This window comes from Archocentrus centrarchus, chromosome 21 (assembly GCF_007364275.1).
Source record: "Archocentrus centrarchus isolate MPI-CPG fArcCen1 chromosome 21, fArcCen1, whole genome shotgun sequence".
Classification (NCBI taxonomy): domain Eukaryota; kingdom Metazoa; phylum Chordata; class Actinopteri; order Cichliformes; family Cichlidae; genus Archocentrus; species Archocentrus centrarchus.
The window spans coordinates 5,682,462-5,697,222 of record NC_044366.1 but is presented as its reverse complement, the minus strand read 5'-3'; the positions used below and the strand labels follow the sequence as shown (position 1 = coordinate 5,697,222).

General features: G+C 40.1%; 1 protein-coding gene across 4 annotated transcripts in view; it reads left to right on the top strand.

Moving 5' to 3' along the window:
• The window catches only part of gulp1a (GULP PTB domain containing engulfment adaptor 1a), a 91,802-nt gene that overhangs the window by 62,787 nt on the left and 14,254 nt on the right, over positions 1-14,761 (top strand). For all 4 annotated transcript variants that reach the window (XM_030758606.1, XM_030758604.1, XM_030758603.1 and 1 more), the window contains exons 2-3: positions 1,501-1,581; positions 12,798-12,859. In XM_030758606.1, coding sequence (XP_030614466.1) covers positions 1,501-1,581; positions 12,798-12,859 — 143 coding nt within the window. The remainder of the gene's footprint in view (positions 1-1,500; positions 1,582-12,797; positions 12,860-14,761) is intronic.

Genomic DNA, 14,761 nt, shown 5'->3' with positions numbered 1-14,761 from the left:
CAAGTGCACATTTATGCCAGCTTTGAAGGCTTTTAGGTTGGATGACATTTTACAGGAGTGGGATTCGTGGAGAGCCTCGGAGTGTTTCCTGTATAGTGAAAAGGACTTTGCCTCAAACCAAGAAAAATCACCAGTATTTTATTAAAATCTTTTTTTTTTTTTTTTCATCAGTTCCATTAAATGAGATTTAATTTAATAAACTTAAGACATTTTTGTGTGGTGCATGATCACACCTAACAAGAAAATTCAAAGGTTTATTCCTCCTCGCCAAGACGTTTTCCCATTCCAGTGGCTATTCTGGGATGTTCCCTGTAGAGCGCAAACACCAAATCCTTTTTCTTTTTTAAAAAACTGTCAATTTGCAGCATGTTGAAAATTAGCTGCTTGGGCAGCGATTTGTTGTTTCATTAACCAAAAGCTTTTAATAGCTCAGTATTTGCATGGTAAATGTCAGTGAAAAGTTGTATTCATTCCCTTCATAGCCCAGTTAATGTGTTTGCAAAGGCAAGGATTGAAATAGCTGTTGTGTGGCAGGCCTTGCATATTTCCCAAAAGCAAAAATTGTAAAAAATTATGATTATCTAGGTCACTGACAGCTACCTGGTTCTGGGCAGTTTATCCCTGCAGTCCTCTCGATACCTGGGCTCTCACAGGGAATTGATGGATAAGCTCGGAAAACGTCAAAGCAGTGTCACATTTGGAGTCGATGTGGAGGTGGATGTTTTTCATTTCCAAAAGAAATTGCTACTTTTTTTTTTTTCTGTGAGATAGCACAGTGTCGATGTGTACAGTTTGTGTGTTCGGGCACATCCAGCATGCATTGCTGCAGCAGATTTGAAGAAAAACTGACTTTGGCCACATTTTAGATTCATCTCTTATTTTATCCATTGTCAGTATTACTGAAATAATTTTGGATTTTTGTTGTCTTTGTGTAACATAACAAAAATCTGGAGGGGTGTGTGTGTGTGTGTGTGTGTGTGTGTGTGTGTGTGTGTGTGTGTGTGTGTGTGTGTGTGTGTGTGTGTGTGTATGTGTGTGTGTGTAGCTGAAACATTTGCCCTACTTCTGTTGGAAAGATTTGAACATTAATGCGACCGCCTGTAAGAGGATCACGGTAAACAATGCAACATTTTACTGCGCAGCTTTGTTGCTTCCCTTTGGTACACATCACCATTCTTAGACACATCTTGTACCATTAAACATGAAGAACAGTGAGTTCTGTTTTATCAGCAGCACGAGGTTAAAGGCGCCGCGGATGAGATGAGGATGCCGTGGCTCAGTGGTAAACAAATGTAATGCAGAAACACTGGGAGTTTAATTTTAACACACGCTGACAGCAAATCTGCGCCTCGGTCTTAGAGGGTGGGATTTCTCTCTCTCTCTTTTTTTTTTTTCTTCAAAGAAAACTTTAGACTGTTTGTTTTTTAGACTTTCTGCCTTTTACTGAATGTTTGTGCTGGAAACCATTTTTAACTCACTTCTCCCCTGCTGCTTTTCCAGGTGGAATATTGGCAGATACTCAGGAGGGACCACAGAGACTCACATTTTCCACTATGAACCGCGCCTTCAACAGGAAAAAAGGTGAGCGCGCACATCCGGTGCTCTTGTAGCTTAGAACTTTGAGCTACACCTGGCATCTTTTGTCAGATACTTGGGAACAGGAACAGTGTTCCTTCTATCATTTCTGCCTCTTTGATGGGCCAGTTGTGTTCCAGCACCTGCGTGTCAGTGGGCACGGAATACTTCAAAGTGCCATTATAGCAGTATTACGCAGTTTTTCCTACCTTCCAGTACTTCTCTGCTTTCAGTTCATTTCAGTACACTACCGTAATCAATTCACAGAGACTTTAAACACCCTCAGCATAAATAATGCATCATAATGAAACACACACACCCACACTGGTTTTTGTTGTGGAGCGATCTGGGAATCCTTCCTGGTGGTGCATTCAAAATGCTGAAGTGATATTAGATAGCCTAACAGGAAATACAAACACTTTGTGAAGGTCTTCTCTTTGACAGTTAGTTGTACTGAGTGGTGTATGAAGGGGATTATGTTGAGCTCACTGAAAACATCTGCTACTGTGCGGTGATGATGCAAACAATGACCCAAAAAATGGAGCAGGAAGTCTTGATCTGGATATCCTTTATCCACTATCCTGTTATGCTAGCTACACCAGTAGCCCCCCCCCCCCCCCCCCCCCCCCCCCTTCAAAATTGGCCAGAAGAGGGATCTCTGTCACTGGATCATCGAGAAAGCTGGAACAAACAGACAGCAGCTGGTGTTGTAGCCACAGCAAATTCTAAACTATGCAGTCCAAAACAAAATGTTTATGCTACCATGAAGAGGATGTTCTGCTGCAGAATATACAGTGAAGCCGGTGCGGTCGTGCATCCCACCTACTCATATTTTGGATATCAGCCCAGCAAACCTATCCAACAAGAAGTGCCAGTCCTAATTTAAAAGACAGGCCAATTCAATTACCATGATTTAGGCCATTTTTCTATTTCAAGAACACTACAGTATCACTGGGAAGGTGAAGCGAATGGCAGAAAGCTCAGTTTAAACATGCTCAGCTGCTGGCATGTTCTTTCTTTAAGAGATAATTTTTAAACCAAATTCTGGCTCTTTGTCTCTGGGACAATGAAAAGAAATTCTTCAGATGCCATGGCAGGAGATAAGAGAGCCCAAACAGCTTTATCTGGATGAAGCTCTCACTGTTATGGTTTTGTTTATCAGGCTTTGGAAGCTCATTCAGTGAATCATGTGCAAAATCTTTTCGGTTGAGCCTCAACTGCCAGGCCGCCGCGGTCTTGTAAATTTGTCCTCGGTGCAGTTCATCAGTTTGGCAGCACTATAAAGTCTTCACGCTTGAAAAGCTCCCTGCAAAAATCAAATCAAAAAAAAAAAAAAAACCCCAAACTGACTGATGTTAATGTTTATTATTTTCTCTGATGAAATGATTTCATGTTAAAGATCAAAATGATGAACTGTGCAGCTCCAAAACGCTGTTCAGCAAATGTTCATCAAATTATTCATCTCCACAAAGCCGGCAGCACAGCAGAGTGAGACGGTCACAGCAGCAGAGTGAGACAGTCACAGCAGCAGATAGCGCCCGCCTCTGCAGCGTTACACAGCGATGTCAGCTGTGCGGCGCTTCGGCGTCTCGAGCTGACCCTGCCTGAATGCAGAGGGGGAGATATTTGGGACCGCAGTTTGCCAAAACAGCTTGACGTGTTTACCACCATCTGTCCCGCTCCCTCTGGTGTGAATCATCAGACCTGGAGAAGCCTTGGACAGCCTTGAGGAAAAAAGTCCGGGGCCCAGGTGGTGTGCCGGGCTTTAATGATGTTTGGTTTTAATTCACTTTTTTTTCCCCATTACGTTGTGCAAGGACCTCACCTCACATAAAATTTCCATTTGTAATTGCATAGAACTGAAATGCTGCTCCGTTGATTTCATTTCTGTGGATTTCTGCACATGCGTGCGTGTGCCTGTACAGTGAGGAAAAAGTTCACTGAAGTGTCTGAAAGCAGACGGGTGAAGGCCGCCGTTGAAAGGAAAAAGCAGCCACACAGACGGCAGACACGCTCGTGGCCAGACGAGCTGCACAAACTGACCGCCTCTTTTTAACTGCTGAGAGCTCTGAACGGTTCCTCCATTCACATACCTGCCACAACAGCGTGTTCAAGCCTGTTTACTAAACAGGACAGCAGTTTCCTGACCCCACCAATGCACTATTACCTCAGAATACCAACAGATGTGTGACCCTTAGGCTTCTCTCCTGATTTAATTTCTTCAACACTTGTTACTGTCAGACCTCGGCAGATGGTGCCGAGAGGTTCAAGAATTCAGTGTATGATAAAAGCTTTCCCCTCCCACGAAGATACGACGCTCTTATTCGAGAGCATGAACCAAAATATTGAAAAGCATCTCTGTAGCCAGTCGCGTGTGTGTGCACGGTATATTTCACCGCTTACATTGATGTTCCAGGATTCCTTTTGTAAGCCAGTCTGAATGTTGACAAAGAGATTTAACTGTTTGTCTTCAAATAAGAGACAAAAATGTGAATGAAAGCATAGATCTGATGTTTGAATTAACCCGTACCTTTAAGTGATCTGAATGAAAGTGTGATGAGAGAGATGGGAAGATGTGAGGTTTGTGACTCCTTTTTGAAATCACGACTTTCTCAGTCTCCTAAGAATCCAAGCACAGCTGTGCGTGCTATATTTCCATCAATCCTAAATATCACCGGATGTGCAACACTTCATCCGCAGCCTGGCAGCCTCCCGCGTGAGTGCAACAAAAGTTTATTTGCCAGTGATTTCACATTAGTGAATTATTCAGTCTCTGCTGAGCTCTTTACATGAGTGAGAGAGGATAATTGCCTCTTGTTGTTGATAACATCGCTCCCTTCAGTTATCATCTTTATATTTTTGTGTCGCTGTTTTAATTTATACACAAAGGTTTACACAGTGTTTTCCCTTTTTTTTTTTTTTTTTGTCACTTCTTAATTTGTAATAGTTGACACGAACAGTCACCACATTATCCAACAGTTTCCGTCTGTTCCTGCACCTGTACCGGCTGGCACTGAAAACTGAGTCCACTACACTGATTTATCTCCCCCTTTATCTCTGTGTTGGCCTGTGTTTGGTGGGCTCAAACGTGTCTGGCAGGTGTTACCAGCAGGGATCTTGATCAGTTTTATCTCCTGTGTTGATTGCTTCAACACTGGATGTGATTTGCACCGAAGAGTTGGAGTCTAGGAAAAATACTTACTTATTTGCATGTTAGGTAACATTAATGTAGCCTACTGAGCTTCTCAAGTGATGACACGACTTTGCAGTTGATGACTGTTTAACTCCTTTAAATGCTGATTACCTCTATCTTATTGAAGGCTTTACTATTGGGTATACCATCATTCCGATGCTCAGCATGTTCTCACCCAAGGTCATTAAATATTGTCGCTGTGAAAGATGCTGCTGGCCTCTTTGGCACAGGTGTCCTGATAGATTGACCAAGAGATAACTGCTGGTTTTTAAAACAGAGACATAATCTGTTTTCGAGGTTGAGGGAGCGGTGGTGCAGCAAGCTGAGACTACTTGATGTGCTTTAAAAAAGCAGGTTTTCGGTTCTTTTGTTAAAATATGCCCCTCCGCATTAACCCGGCACACTGAAAAATGGCACAGCCAGTGTGTTTAAATGTGATCTGAAGTAGCATTTAAAGCAATGATATGTCCTATTTTATTTTTCTTTCTGTAATCTCATCATGGCACTGATGTCAAAGGACACCTTGTACCAAAGAGCCTATTTTTTTTACCAGGAGGAGGCAGCATTTTGCCAAAGATTTCTTGTAAACATCCACCCAAATGAACATTATATTCTTTTATGTATGTTTTTGAAATAATTTTGTATTGTTACCAGACAGATGACTCCTTACTGATCTAATATTTCTGTATTCGTTTTAAGAAGAAAGATTTTGTCAGCTACAGATGATCATAACGCAGCCTAACACAAGCTCGAAAAATGCTGTCTTCTGTCTGACTCGGGGCAGATTAGACACTGCACTGATTTGCTGCACTGTCTTGTGGTTCAAAATGGTATTAAAAAGACTTCAACACAACACACAGACGTGACAGCAGAGCTGTGGTCTCTGCTGATGGGTTTAGTTTATTTTCAAAGATTTTAAACTTCTTGTAAAATGAGGGCTTTGAAATGTTTCGCACAAAAATGTGTCATTAACCAAATTTCTGCAGAAGCTCTGCTGCTTAATGTGAGTTCATATCAGTGCAAATGCAGTTTGACATTTACTGCAATATCTGCATATTTGCAGATAGTTGCTGAATCCTCTAAACAGTAATTGTCCCATGGAATTATTGTCAGTAGCTAAATTAATCCAAACCAAGTAATGCAATGAAAGGAGTTTGTGCATGTGTGCTTTTTTTCTTATTGTTCTTATTGGGGTCAGATGTCCTTTATCTACTGTTAACTGAACGCGCCCACATAGAAAATGAGATGTGGATGCATGGGCTTGTTTAATTTCCTCGTGGCCATCGTAGCTGGTATAAATACCAGACCACGCATTTCTGAAATGATCCCTCTTACTATTACACAAGCCATCGTTACTGGTCTGCGATATGATCGGAGCACAAATAAGTAGTATTCATGCATGTCTGATTGCCTTGTACTGAGGGTCCCGGGCTGTGTGTCAGTGCATTAACATCTGCTGTGACAGTGTTGTTTTATAAAGCCACATGACCGTTTGTATGATCCTTAAGCATTTCCTTTTTTGGCCTTGTAAAATCCGCGTTAGCTCTGAAGGAGCCTCACTCAGTCAATATTTGCAGATTTCTCTTCACTTTAAATTGAGTTTCCATAGCTTTTCAGCAGAATGGAGGAGTTGTATTACAGCTCGACGCAAAAATCATAAACATTTGCCGAATATAATTAACTTTAATACAGTAGCTCTGCAATAATGAAACCACAGTGAGCCGTGTAATGTTCGGTTTGTACTCGCAGAGAGCTCTCGTTTCTGAGGCTCCGTACTGCAGTGTTGTTGTACTGACTTGCATTAAATTGCAGGGCAGTTGTGACGTTTTTGTCCATTTCCCCAAACGTTCTGTACACGATGAAGACAAAACCTCAAGAGATTTCTCCTCAGAGGAATTACTGTCCCTGCGTCTGTGTGATTGCAACATTTTTGCATTTTTACTTCATTTATTTAGCAGACCGGACTTTTAAACTGCAAAAATGAAGTACAGTTTAAACTCTCCGAGTCTTTATCTCAACGTAGCACTCTCCTGCAGGTCTGCAGTCGAGTTGTGCAGGTCCGCTCTGCTTGGAGCCCATTTGAAGTTGTCTTCTGCTTGATGGAGAACTGTGCACACCCAGCACATTCATTGTCTGTCATTGATTGAGCACTGCAGCGAATTAGTCTATTGCCTGCTCTCGTCTTGTGGCCGTATTTGAAAAAAAAAAAAAAAAAGTGTACTCATGGCGTGGCACTCAAGGCAAGGATGAGGAATATGAAGAGGTTTTTCTGTGACCACAATATTTGAAAACATTTTGATTTAAGGATTTTTTTTTTAAACCTAGCATTATTACATTTTCCAGTTAACTGTAGTAGTAATGAACATCCATTCATCCATCCATCCATCCATTTAAAAATTTTTTTTTTAACCACCTGTCCAATTTAGAGTCGTGACCCTGGGGTCAGAGCAGTAACTTTTTTATAATCCACACAGTAATGCCAATATTTTCAAAGTGCTGCAAAGAAAATAGAGCAAATGCAAAGAGAAAATAATATATAAATAAAAAAATATATAATTTAAAATGATTAGTAAATGTTGCCGACAAAAATAAAAACAATTGAAGGGAAAATAAATGCAGACAAAAATTTGAAAAGGAATATTAATGATTAATGATTTGCAATTAATTTGTCTGTCTCTTTTAATATTAATATTATTTTTGGCACATTTATTGAAATATTTATTCATTGAGCCTTTTACTTATTGATTCATGTATTTATTTGGTGATTTTTAATCCATAGGTACTTGCTCTACATCTGCTGTTTTTTATTGACCAAATATTGATTTCATTCTGTATTTTTAAAACTGATGAAGTAGATATTTTTTGTTTTTATCCCCATTGTTTATGCCGACATGAAGAACTTTTCATTGTAAAGAATGAGATTAAAACAAACTGCAGCTGTTAGCTTGTGGATGAGAGATTGTTTAATAACGGTGTAATAAATGAAACTGCTGGTTTCTTGTTCCTCCAGCGCACTGCGTTAAAATATTTGTCAGGCAAGTTTTTGTTCATTTTTTTTTTCTTTTGTTAATTTAATAATGGAAACCCTGAAGGCAGCATTCACAGAGCCCGAGTCAGTTCAAAACTTGGTGAACTTTCTGTTCACTATTATTTGTGAAACCTGCAGTGGAGGACCATCACTTCTCCAAAGCTTCTTCTGATTTGTATTGTGTTTTTTTGTTTTTTTTTTTTGCCAGAAGTAAACTTTGTTTCTTTTATTTTTACTCTCGCCCAGCGATTAACCATTTATATCTGTCTACTCTGTGTAATTAGAGCAGGTTTCTATGGGCAGTATTTAAGCTGCTAGTCTACCAACTTGCCAATAGATTTTTAACACAAAGCAGTTTTAGAGAACAAAGCAGTATTTTGGAACGATAATGGATTTTTCTTTTTTTTTGTCAGTGAAGCTGTTTACAGTAATTCATTATACTTAAAGACCAGAACACCAAAGTCATGCTTCTTTCTTTTTCATACTTTTCACCCAGCTTGCTTACCTGTGGTGTACACAAAATCAAATAATCAAGATGTGACTGAAGGTGCAGACTTTCAGCTTTAATTACTTCAGTCAAATTTTAAGGTGTAAAATTACAGGAATTGTTTCATCACAGAAATATATTTGAACCTGAGTGCATTTACAGCATTTATGAAAAAAAAAAAAAACAAACAACTGGCCTCATAAGTCATGTTATTCACAGTTAGAGCTGCAGTGAAACATTCATGGAGGACTTGTGACCTTTTATGCAGCAGAACCTGTCTCTGCAAAGTACGTTACAGTGTGACGGAGGAGCAGCGACACTTTTCCGGCTGTCATCCCTTAAATTTTCCCTCATCTCCTCATCTTCACCCAACACTTGACAGTTCGTCCACACACACAGCTGACCTTCAGATTCCACGACTCTTCCTCACGCTCCAACAGTTACTTCAAGTACAGACATCACTGTTGCCAGTTTTTGTCATGCTTGCATAGTTGCTATTTTATGCAACAAAGAGAGACAAAAAGCAATTCCCCCACCACTCAAATCCCACCTGCACTTCTCTCCTTTAATCAGAACTGCGTGTGCTGACACTTTGAAATAATGCCAGCCCACCTGCCATGCATCCGTGTCACCCTGCACAGTATCTCCTCCGTCCTTTCTCTTGACTCCTTCTTGGAATTTAGAGTTTGTTGGCTGTAAAAGAAGGGAGGAGGCGCCTCATTCCTTTGTCAGCTTTCATTCCAGCTTCCCACTAAGAAATTGATTGTGCTTTAGTGGAGACTGCTGCAAGGTGTAAGCAGGTTTAATCTCATTGCACAGCTGTTAAGTAAACCTGGAAGAAGGACAGTTTAAGTAGAGGAAAGTTCACGGCACAGTGTCGGAAACGTCGAGCAAACTCACAGAGACCACCACACTGATGTGTTAGTGTTGTTGTAGCCGTACGGTTGTGTAGATTTTTGCAGAGAAATAAAACCTGATTTTACGGTTACCGGTATATGTATTTCATTTATGTGTACAGTGCTGTGCAAATGTTTTGAGCCACCCTTCATTTCTTCATGCATTGCTAGGATTGAAACATCTGCCAGCATAGATGGAGATACAGTATATACAACATGACTGATTGTGTTCCTCTGTGTGTTTTTCTATCCAGGTCTGCTTTTACTGCATTGGCAGTGTGGGATCATTGCCATGCTGATAAATGAAGCTGTTGCCTCTCAGACACTTTACAGATGGTGTTGCATATTGGTTCAAAATCTGACTGTACTTTTCTGCATTCAACAAATGATGTGTTTTTTGCAAAATGCTGCTTGTAACAATGGCCTAAAGATACAATTTAATTTTTATTTTTTTTTGCTAAGTTGTCTGTTATGTTTTATGCTTGAGTGAAAAACATTCCTCTGAAAATAGTCAGACACAGGGACCAGACTGATGTAAAGCCTGCTGAAGACCACCAAGAAAGCCCGCCTCTTTGTAAGCAAAATATAAAATAAACAAAACTTTTTTGGATAACATCATTTTAAAAGAAACACTTTAATAGACTTAATGTGATGCATTTTTCTCCACCAAACAAAACATAAACAAAACAGTAAACACAATTTTCTTTTAAATACATAAAAATAACCAGCCTAATTGACCCAAATTGCATGCATTACATCCATTTGTATTTTAACAGCACAGGAAACAAATGTGATGTGCGTCATGTAAATGCAAAATAGTTTTAATGTATTTAATTCTTATATTTATTTTTCTTCAGGTAAATATTCACCACATTAAATGTATTATTAATCATTAATTATTTTAATTAAAATATAGTCTCAAGTATTTGGCCAAAACATTTTGCCGTTACGTGTTCTTTTGCCAAAGTTTCCTTGTGAATAAGATTGTAGGTTAGCAGTCACAATTAAGCAAATGTGGGGTACCAAATTAACACTAATTAGAACAGACTTTAAATTCATCAAGCCACTTAACCAACACATGAATGTAAACAAAGTAATTAGCATACTTGTGCAGAGGACACAGTAAAGTTGATTCACATCGTTTGCACCTTGCAGTCTTGATTAACGCAATCAACCTACGGGAGCCGAGTGCCCCAAGGTCACAGTCATGCATCTTTTGTCACAAGATTCATTAACGGGGCGATAAGCCGTTTATGAATGGGGAAATGGAGAACGGAAAGAATCCTTAATCAGTGGGTGATTAAGAAATGCTGAAAACAGCATAATGTGGATTGTGCCATCAGTGACCTGTAATGATCTCTGAACCACCGCTCGCGTCGTGTTGGTGTAAATCTTCAAAGACTGTCCCCGGGGCCTGTTGTAAATCATTAACTGTTGGCACTGTGGGATGATTTGTCAAAAAAAAAAAAAAAAAACCCCACAGGTGCTTAAAGTCAAGATTATCACTCCCTTTGATTGTCAGTGACATCAGAAGAGTGTTTCAGGACGAAGAGATGGCATTTCAATGCAGAAGATGGACCAGTTTGAAAACGAATTGAAAACAATTTGTGTGTAGTTTGACATCTGATTAGAAGACATCTTAGAAGACCACACAAATCTGCAGGCACCTTATTGCTCCATGATCTGTGCAACCAAATATTATTCATGTGGTGATGCACCAGTGTTTCAAAAGCTGACAGATGCTTCTGTGAGTTAAAAGTTATCACAATGAAAACTGGCTAAAGTAACTATATAAACAGCTGTCATGCCTGAAAATCAACTTACAGTAATTAAAGGATTAATACTATTATTTTAATACTTTAATACTATTTTAATACTTCATTTTAAGTAACTGGATAATCTAAAGTAAACATGACAGCCGGGAGAGCATGACAAGGTCAGGAAGCAGTGCCCATCACGAGCTACCTTCAGGCCTCAGTCACACATGCCTAGCTACCATCTGGCAACCACTGGTCATCAGGGGAACATGTGACTGGTTGCTGGCTGATGCTAAATTAAATCAGTCACAAAGAGGGTGCTGCACCAAATACCTCCTTGTGATTGCTTTGGTCATAAGCAGATTGCTGCAGTCACCTGTAGTTTGCGTGAAAGATGCCGTCTTGTCTGGGGCCTTAGTTTGTTTGCATTTGCAGACAAATCAATGTCTGCCAAAAGCAGACCAAAGAAATCATAAGGAGGTTTTCATTGTAGTTATCTTTGCGACCAAGTTCACTCTACAGACTGCCAGTAACCTCCTGAAACCTCGTAAGCCAACCTTGGAATACATACTTTTCCCTAGTGACTGGTGGTTGCCAGATCCAGGCTGTAGGTCTGTGTGACTATCCACACCTTGTCAGGTGTAGACAATTAGCAAGTAAGCCCAGGCAACACCCAAAGACTCTTGCTCTGCCATTGCAAGGACAGTAGGGGTTGCAGTTGATAAACTCAATACATCAATTGAGTAGTAGGATGTTTTTCCTCTACAAGCTAATTTCAGGAGTCTTCTTTCCTGGACACTGGAAAGGCTGCAGGTTTAAGGAATGGTTTTGCACATGAAGGTCGCTGTCATTTTCCCCTCATCTTTTCTGTTTCTCACTAGTTCTGCATTTGGCTAGGGTCAGTGTTACTACTGGTAGCATGAGGTCATACCTGGACCCCACAGAGGTTGCACAGACAGTCCAACTCCTCCAGGATGGCATAATAAATTTATTATGCCATCCTCTAGCGGGCCCTGTGCTCACTGCCTGGCACTGTGGAGTCTGATTGGCATGTTCACAGACGAGTGCAGGTTCACCCTGAGCACATGTGACAGACATAAAAAGGTTATGCTGCCTGTAGCATCATTCAGTGTGATCGGTTTGGTGGTGCGTCTTTGATGGTCTGGGGAGGCATATCCATAGAGGGATGCAGAGACCTCTACAGGAGAGGCAACTGATTATGCTTTTTTTGTTTGTTTTTTTTTGAGCAGTGTATATTTTGAATTGGAGCCACAGAGCACACATATCGCTCCGATATGGAAACACTGTCTACTCGCAAAGATGCATCTCGACCCTAATTTGCTCCACCTAGAGCACATTGCCCTCTGTTTCTTTTCATGTGTTTGCATCTATATTGAATATGGTGCACGGCCTCTAAAATTTGCTGTGTTCATTCTGAGCACACACAGTTTGAAAAGCTGGATTTAGATTAGTAAGTCACAGGTCCAATTACCTTTCGTGCAGGATAAATTGTGGCGTGAAATTAAAATCAGCATTCCCTCTTGCCTAGGTTTCAGTGGTATACCCTTAAAAAGGTGTTCCAGTGACGCTGCTAGACCCACACAGCGGTGGTGGTGATCTGTGTTCACAGGTGTGAATATATGGGAAAGAAAGCACTGCGCCCAGCAGAATGAGCCAATTTCTCTATATCTCTGTTCAAAGGTTCACCAAATTCTTCTTGTGGCTCATTTATTCCTCACATGTTCACTGCCTCAGATTTAACCACTGCACGTGTGTGGCCAATTGTACGGTGCCTCGCCACGCTGATTGTACCACATTGGTGAAGTCTGTTGTATTGAGTCAGTTGTCTGTATCATTTCAGATAAATCATGGATGCACACCCCAGAAGCTTTGGCCAAGCATTACATAGCCTACAATGCCAAGGTAGGTGTCTGTATTTGCCTACTACATTTTAATGAGTTCTATCAGAATGACTGCAGCATAATGAAACAACAAGAAATGGTGACAGACTTTTATTGTGAGTTGAAATCAACATTGGTCCTTTTGTGGCTCCCACCTTTGTCTGTGTTTATTCCCTCTAGTCATGCTTATTAAACCTCTCAGTCCATGTGTTCCACAATGCATTTCCCTTGATAAAAACAGACCTTTCATTGCACGCTTTGGTATTGTCCACCAAATTATCTTCACTATAGATATTTTGTTCTAGGTTGAAGCTGCATAAAATTTTACTGACAAAGACAGCTGATAAGCCTTGAATCCTCACTTCAGTATGACAATAATTTGGATTTTTAAAGGTGTTAGAATTAATTCCCCGCCCGGCGCAGCTCAAGTATTTTAAAAAATTTATATTGTTTCATTTATCTTCCATAGCAGCTGTTCTCTCTTGGTGCTGTGATGTGGGGAAAGGCATCATCCTCGTCAAAGTTTAATTTGAAGGAGACTCTGTGTGTTTTAGCCTTCTTGATTTGTTTATTTTTAATGAGTATATGAACCGGGGGGGGGGGGTTAAGTTAAGCTGCACATGCTTATGTCAAAATAGCTAAAAATTGTTGGATCTGATGCAAGACTAACTTGAAATGAAATGGCTCTCAAGCTTGCCTGGAATCATGATCTGTTATAAAACACTTAAAAAAAAAAAAAAAAAGTGTTTTTCAAATATCCAGCAAGCAGATCTTGAAGGGGGGGGGGGGCTGTGTCCCTTGAGGAGGACTTCCCTGTCAGGCTGGTTTTCTGCTTCATTTCGACAGAGTTTTCCTTCCTATGAGGCACAAAAACTGTCAGCCTACATCCTCGTGCTTCACAAATGCTGTGCAGGAACGGAGGTGGAACTCCAAAACCACCACGTCCCTGCAAACTGCTCGGGCTCCCTTCCTGTGTGCAGCAAAGGAACCCGGCAGAAGGCGCGTCTCTAAAATCAAAGCAGATTGTCAGTTCTTATACTCTCTATGTATCGTCAGCTTTTACTGATGAGTTCCCTGTCTGGTTAAATTTGCTGAGATCTGAGTTAAGCACTCGTCAGTGAAAGAATCGGATAGAAGTGCTGAAAATGTGCTTGGCATGATCTCCCAGGTTTCATCCTCTCAGTATTGTTGAAAAATAAGCTCAGCTAGCAGTTCACTGAACAATGTGCCTGCTAGTTAGAGCAGAGAAAGATCTCTCTCATTTTGTTTTAGCCTCAAGAAAATTAATCTTTTTTTTTTTTTTTTTTTTTCATTTACAAACTTTTTCAGATGTAAAATCTTTGGGGTCTTTAATCATTTCCCTTTGACTGCAATACAAAACTGCCTGCTTTAGTTTCCTGTTTAAATTTCACAGGTTTCCTTCCAGGTTTTCTTAAACAGATAAGATCAGATATGAGCTGTGATAAATAAAATCAGACATGTAGCTAGGTAACTGCTAATGAGAACACTTTGCTATTGCTGTTTTTTTTTTTTATGCAGAGACTTGAACAGTAACCTTTTTGTTGTTAACCCTAACTCCAAAAAAATCGGATGCTGTTTAAAATGTAAATGAAAACAATGCAATGTTCTGCAAATCTTATAAACCCGTGTTTAATTCCAAAGAAATCAAATGTTTGAACTGAGAAAATGCACAATTTTCAGAAAAAATTCTGCTATTTTGAATCTGATAGCAGCAACGTGTCTCAAAAAAGTTGGGCGAGGGCAACAAATGGCTGTTAAAGTTAGCACAAAGCACAGGAAGGCCTACCTGATAATTAGTGCTCACAGATTAAGAAAATACTAGAATTTCACTCACTGAAAGTGGAATTTCTTGGAAGAGTTGCACCACATAGACAAAAATATTTGCCAGATAACTCCAAACTAC